General features: G+C 47.0%; 1 protein-coding gene across 1 annotated transcript in view; it reads left to right on the forward strand.

The window, feature by feature from the left end:
• The window catches only part of MEI1 (meiosis inhibitor 1), an 89,732-nt gene that overhangs the window by 39,959 nt on the left and 43,502 nt on the right, over positions 1-6,271 (forward strand). Inside the window, exons 14-15 of the mRNA XM_011945146.1 lie at positions 3,313-3,373; positions 5,784-5,881. Coding sequence (XP_011800536.1) covers positions 3,313-3,373; positions 5,784-5,881 — 159 coding nt within the window. The remainder of the gene's footprint in view (positions 1-3,312; positions 3,374-5,783; positions 5,882-6,271) is intronic.

The raw sequence follows: 6,271 nt of genomic DNA on the forward strand, positions 1-6,271 counted from the left end.
AGACGGAGTTTTGTTCTTGTTGCCCAGGCTGGAGTGCAATGGCACAATCTCGGCTCACCACAACCTCTGCCTCCTGGGTTCAAGTGATTCTCCTGCGTCAGCCTCCTGAGTAGCTAAGATTACAGGCGTGTGCCACCACACCCAGCTAATTTTGTATTTTTAGTAGAGATGGGGGTTTCTCCATGTTGGCCGGGCTGGTCTCGATCTCCTGACCTCAGGTGATCTGGCCACCTTGGCCTCCCAAAGTGCTGGGATTACAGGCATGAGCCACCACACCTGGCCTGGAATTTGGATTTTATCCTAGGAGTTTTGTTGAGTTTTAAAGAAGCGGAGCAACATTTCAGATTTCTGTTTCAGAAAGATCTTTCTTGGAGCTGTATGGACTGTGAGTTAGAGGGAGGCAGATTGGAGGCGTGTATCTCAGCCTCTTGGATTAACTCAGGTTGGTGGTAGGAACTAAGGTAGTGTTGGGGCATGGAATAGTTGGATGTAGGGCTTGAAAGAGAGGGAACAGTGCCGGGTAATGCCTGGATTCTGGCTGCCTTCTATGTGGATGGTGGTGTGTTTAACTGAGAGAAGGCTCACTGCAGGAGGATCTGGTTTGGGGAGGCAGTAGAGGATACGGTCAATTTGGGTCAGGGTGAATGTGAGATGTTCCAGTGAAGATGTTAGGTGGGTAATTGACTGTGTCTGAAGACAAGGGAGAGATCTGGGATTTAGATACAGGTATAGAAATCTTCAGCATCCAGCCTTTCATTCATTCAACAAATATTGGGCACTTACTGCATGCAAGATATCATGCTACAGCTGGAGATTTAGCAGTGAACAAAACAGACCCCTGTCCTTGTGAGGCTGACTCCTCAGTGGGGATCAGGTGAGATTCTTCAAAGTTGAGTGTGTAAAATGAAATGATGAAAGAAGCCAAGACAAAATTAAGAGAGAAGCATTTAATGGTCAGGAGGAGGAGAGTACGATCATTTGGAGAGGTAGGAAGGAAACCAGAGGGTATGACATTAGGGAAGCCAAATGAAGAGAGTTTTGTGGATTGGGGAGTAGTCAGGAGTGTGAAATGCATCCCAGAGGTCAAGTAAGATGAAGATCTAAAAATGTCCATTGGACTTGGCTTCATGGCAGCTTTTGGCCACGTTGGCCAGAGCAGTTTCTGTGGAGTGGTTGGAATGGAAGCCAGACCAGAGTGAGTTAAAGAATGAGTGCAAGATGAGGCAGTAGAGACAGGATACACAACTCTTTTGACAAGTTTCATGTGAGGGGAAGGTGAGAAATGGGGGTATGAGTAGAGGGGAACATGGAGTTAGGAAGGATTTTTCTAGCCCCTAGGATTGGAAACATTTATCTGATTAGCTGCTCATAGGAAGAAGCAGTAGAGAGACTGTGGTTGTTAGCCCATATGAGTTGAAATTCTTGTCACCTCTCTTAACTTGTTTATTGAGATTGCACAAATTAATTTTCTTATCTCTAGTGTCCTTAGCTAGAATGTGGTGATAATAGTGAGAATTAAACAAGATGATTACCTAGATTTCCTGAAGACTGCATCCCTCAGCCATTGTGATAACTGATACACACTTCTTCCCTTCCTTCTAACATTCTTCCTGCCTGCCATACTTCAGGACCCAAGAGGATCTAGTCTTAGGGCACTGGATGAGAGACAAGTGTAGATCTCTTGGGGGCAGTGGTGGGGAATAGGGGATGTAGAAAAAGGCTGTGAGATCTATAGGGAGATCTGTGCAACATGAAGCCAGGTAGCACAGGATTAGAGGCTCAACCTGCAAGAGGGAGGAGGGAGGCAGGCACTGCCAGCCAGGAATGGTATGGAGACCTGGAGTAGAAGGGTGGAGAAACTCTGGATCCCTGAGAGATTGGGCCAAGAGGAGCCCATCTGGAAGGGAAACTTGGTGCCCCTTCCCTGGGGAAGTCATAGGTTAAATTGTTGCCCCAGAGAGTTGCTGTGAAACCCTGAGGGATTCCCTGTTAGCAGCGTTAGCCCCAGGATAAAATACAGATTATTCCCAACTCCGGAGCTGGTGAAATGGGAGTTTCTGAGTCTTCTTTATCTAGGATTCTGCTTTACAGTGGCCCAGGGAAGGCAGAACAGAGGTTAGTATTGGCTGAAAGCCTTACTGGAGAGACTGGGAGGAGCCAGAAGCACAAGGGCCTGGGCCAGGGTCAACAGCTAAGGCAGAAACTGCTGGCCAGGCCACAGTGGCTCACACCTGTAATCCCAGCATTTTGGAAGGCCGAGGTGGGCGGATCACCTGAGGTCCAGAGTTCAATACCAACCTGACCAACATGTAGAAACTCTGTCTTTACTAAAAATACAAAATCAGCTGGGCATGGTGGCACATGCCTGTAATCCCAGCTACTCAGGAGGCTGAGGCAGGAGAATTGCTTGAACCTGGGAGGTGGAGGTTGCAGTGAGCCAAGATTGTGCCATTGCACTCTAGCCTGGGCAATAAGAGTGAAACTCCGTCTTAAAAAAAAAAAAAAAAGCCTGGGCTCAGTGGCTCACACCTGTAATCCCAGCACTTTGGGAGGTCGAGGTGGGCGGATCATGAGGTCAAGAGATCGAGACCATCCTGGCCAACATGGTGAAACCCCGTCTCTACTAAAAATACTAAAATCATCTGGGTGTGGTGGTGCACACCTGTAGTCCCAGTTACTTGGGAGGCTGAGGCAGGAGAATCGCTTGAACCTGGGAGGCGGAAGTTGTAGTGAGCCGATATCATGCCACTGCACTCCAGCCTGGCGACAAAGTGAGACTCTGTCTCAAAAAAAAAAAGAAAAAAAAAAGATAATGTTATTGGACCCCTGTTCTGAGAACCAATTGCTTTCAACAGACAATTTAGAGATGAGAATAAAATAGTAACTACTCCTGTTCTTTCTGCATCTGAAACTGGATTGTTTTCTATGAAACTGGAAGAAGGGATAGAAGGAGCAGATGTGCCCTTCCTAGGTCCTTGTCAAATGTACCAAATTGTAGTGGAGGATCATTCAGAATGGAAGAAAATGAGCACTTATTTCAGCACTTACTTTGAGCCAAGTGCTTGTTAGATGTTCTCCATACATTTATCTTACTTAGCTTTACAGCAACCTGTGAGGTACAAATATCAAAACTGAGTCTCAGAGAAGTTAAAAAACCTTTCCAGAGTGAAACTGCCAGATAGAGATAGAGCACATTTTGAACCAGGTCTGTGTAACTCTAAAACCAGAGCTTTTTGATACCACCCAGGCTTGGGACTCTCTGTGACAAGTCTGGTTTAAACTGCTGTCTGCTTTATTCCCACTTCTCCGAAGCTGCCTCATCCTTCATACGACTGACCCTGGAGCTGAAGGCCAGGTTTTGCAGTGGTCTGAGGTATGTGTGGTCCCAGGCAAGATTGAGTGGCCAAGGGACCAATGTCCCTCTTGACGGGGCAAGTGGGAATTGTTGGCTGGTATGTTTTAGTCATGAGCTCATGGTGGTATTGACATAGTGTCTGCCTTGCTCAGCATCTGGTGCAGTAAGCTGAACATGCTTCTGTAGGTTGTATTGAATCTTGCCTGGTAAGGATCTTATGCCTGGTGATACTTGGATGGGTACCTGTCACATCAAAACTGGGAGAGGCCCGGCACAGTGGCTCATGGCTGTAATCCCAGCACTTTGGGAGGCCAAGATGGGAGGATTGCTTGAAGACAGCAGTTCAAGATCAACTTAAGCAGCATAGCAAGACCCTGGTCTCTATAAATTCTTTTTTTTTTTTTGAGATGGAGTCTTGCTCTGTCACCTAGGCTGGAGTGCAGTGGTACAATCTTGGCTCACTGCAACAACCGCCTCCTAGGTTCAAGCAATTCTTCTGCCTCTGAACCTGAGTAGCTGGGATTACAGGTGCCTGCCACCACATCTGGCTAATTTTTGTATTTTTAGTAGAAATGGGGTTTCACCATGTTGGCCAGACTGGTCTCGAATTCCTGACCTCAGGTGATCCGCCCGCCTTGGCCTCCCAAAGTACTGGGATTACAGGTGTGAGCCACCGTGGCTGGCCACAAAAGTTTTGTGTTTGTTTTTATTTTATTTTATTTTTTTAGCCAGACCTGGTGGTACACACCTCTAGTCTCAGATACTCAGGAGACTGAGGCAAGAGGATCCTTGAGCCTAGGAGGTCAAAGCGGCAGTGAGACCTTGTCTCTCTCTGTCCAAAATGCCCCCCAAAACTGGAAGGGCTTTCAGAGATCATTTGTTTAACCTCTCATTTAAATGAGGAAACTGGACAGGTTGAGCAGGAAACTCTGGCTGAGGCAGAAGATTGGCTTGAACCCAGGAGGTGGAGGTTGCAGTGAGCTTCTCGAGTAGCACCACTGCACTCCAGCCTGGGTGACAGAGTGAGATTCCGTCTTAAAAGAAAAAGAAAAAAAAGCTGCAGTGAGCTATGATCACACCCCACTCTAGCTGGAGCGACAGAGTGAGACCACTGAGGAAATTGAGGACCTCAAAGGGGAAAGGATGCAGTGCCTGTCATATTCTAGTTTCTACCAGCTCTCCAATTCTACAGGAGAAACTCTTGTTAAAGTAGAGGTCGCTGTCTCAGTCTCTGTCTTGTTAGATTTCTAGAGCAGCCTCTGTACCTTCTCATTTATGATTTGCCCCCTGTTTCTGTATTTACTAAGAAGATTAATTTGTTACTTCCCACAGCCTACAAGCTGGCTACAATGTAGTGCCCAGCTTTCCTTCCATAACACTGAATACACCATCCAACATTTAGGAGAGAATACAAGGACCCACCTGGATTGAAAGTCAAAATTTTGGAAGTACTCCTTGACTGCCCATGTGGCGTTCAGCTGCTGCTGCTTTTTCTAGTACTTCCTCAGCCCTTTTCTGGCCTAGGGGCACTTTTTTATTTGCATGTTTTATTAAATTAGAGCTTATAGCCCCACTTCATATTTTTTCAGTAAATTTTTAGTGAATGCCTATATGGGCCAAGTGTCCAAGTTACAGCTGAAGCAGCAGGTTCCATATTTACTTTTTTTTTTTTTTTTTAAGACAGAGCCTTCCTCTTGTCACCCAGGGTGGAGTGCAATGGCACGATTTTGGCTCACTGTAACCTCTGCTTTCTGGGTTCAAGCAGTTCTCCTGCCTCAGCATCCCGAGTAGCTGGAATTACAGGTGCCTGCCACCACACCTAGCAAATTTTTGTATTATTATTTTTGAGACCGAGTCTCCCTCTGTCACCCAGGCTGGAGTGCAGTGGCGCTATCTCGGCTCACTGCAACCTCTGCCTTCTGAGTTCAAGCGATTCTCCTGCCTCAGCCTCCTGAGTAGCTGGGATTACAGGTGTGCGCCACCACGCCTGGCTAATTTTGTATTTTTAGTAGAGACAGGGTTTCACCACGTTGGTCAGGCTGGTCTGGAACTTCTGACCTCATGATCTGCCCGCCTCAGCCTCCAAAGTGCTGGGATTACAGGAATGAGCCCCTGCACCTGGCCAAATTTTTGTGTTTTTAGTAGAGATGGGGTTTCACCATTTTGGCCAGGCTGGTCTCAAACTCCTGACCTCAGGTGATCCACCCGTCTTGGCCTCCCAAAGTGCTAGAATTACAGGCATAAGCCACTGTGCCCAGCCCCATATTTACTTTTCATAGCCACCTTAGGACCTCTTCTGCCATGGCAATGGCTAGAATTTCACTAGCCTCTGGCACAAAGCAGTGGTGCCCAGGCATATGGCAGGGATAATGCTCTCCCAAAGTAGCAATGTCATCTCTTCTGTTCTTTCTTCTCCTCCCTCTCTAAGTCACCCAGCCCTAAACCAGGTGTGTTCCAATTTCCTCTACTGTATGTGCCTCAACCTCCTCTCAGCTCCAGAGAAGACAGGACCACCTTCCGAAGAAGGTAAGACGCTACAATTTAACCACTCATGTGGCCTGTGCTGGTCTTTAGAGTCTGGGTGCCTTGCTGATTGACTAGATAGTGAGTTAGTACAGGCATGAGATTTCTTTGCTTGAGGCTGCCCAGAGGAATCAGAGTGATACTATTATAGGTTGATTCCTAGGGATGTGAAATAATAGAACTGGAAAATGATGGAACCCAAGGCTCCTGGCACCTTAGAGTTGAGAAGGATCCTCAAGTCCAGTTGAGAAGGATCAAGTCCAGTTCCTTCTTCCTGACAGTCTCCTCTGCAACATCCCCACACCAGGCCTTAGGAGTCCAGTGTTCACTGTAGCACGAATAGTGTGTTCTGTTTCTTCATTCATTCAAGTAGTGTTTCCTCCCTCCCTCCCT

Source organism: Colobus angolensis, unplaced genomic scaffold (genome assembly GCF_000951035.1).
Source record: "Colobus angolensis palliatus isolate OR3802 unplaced genomic scaffold, Cang.pa_1.0 Scaffold239, whole genome shotgun sequence".
Taxonomy (NCBI): domain Eukaryota; kingdom Metazoa; phylum Chordata; class Mammalia; order Primates; family Cercopithecidae; genus Colobus; species Colobus angolensis.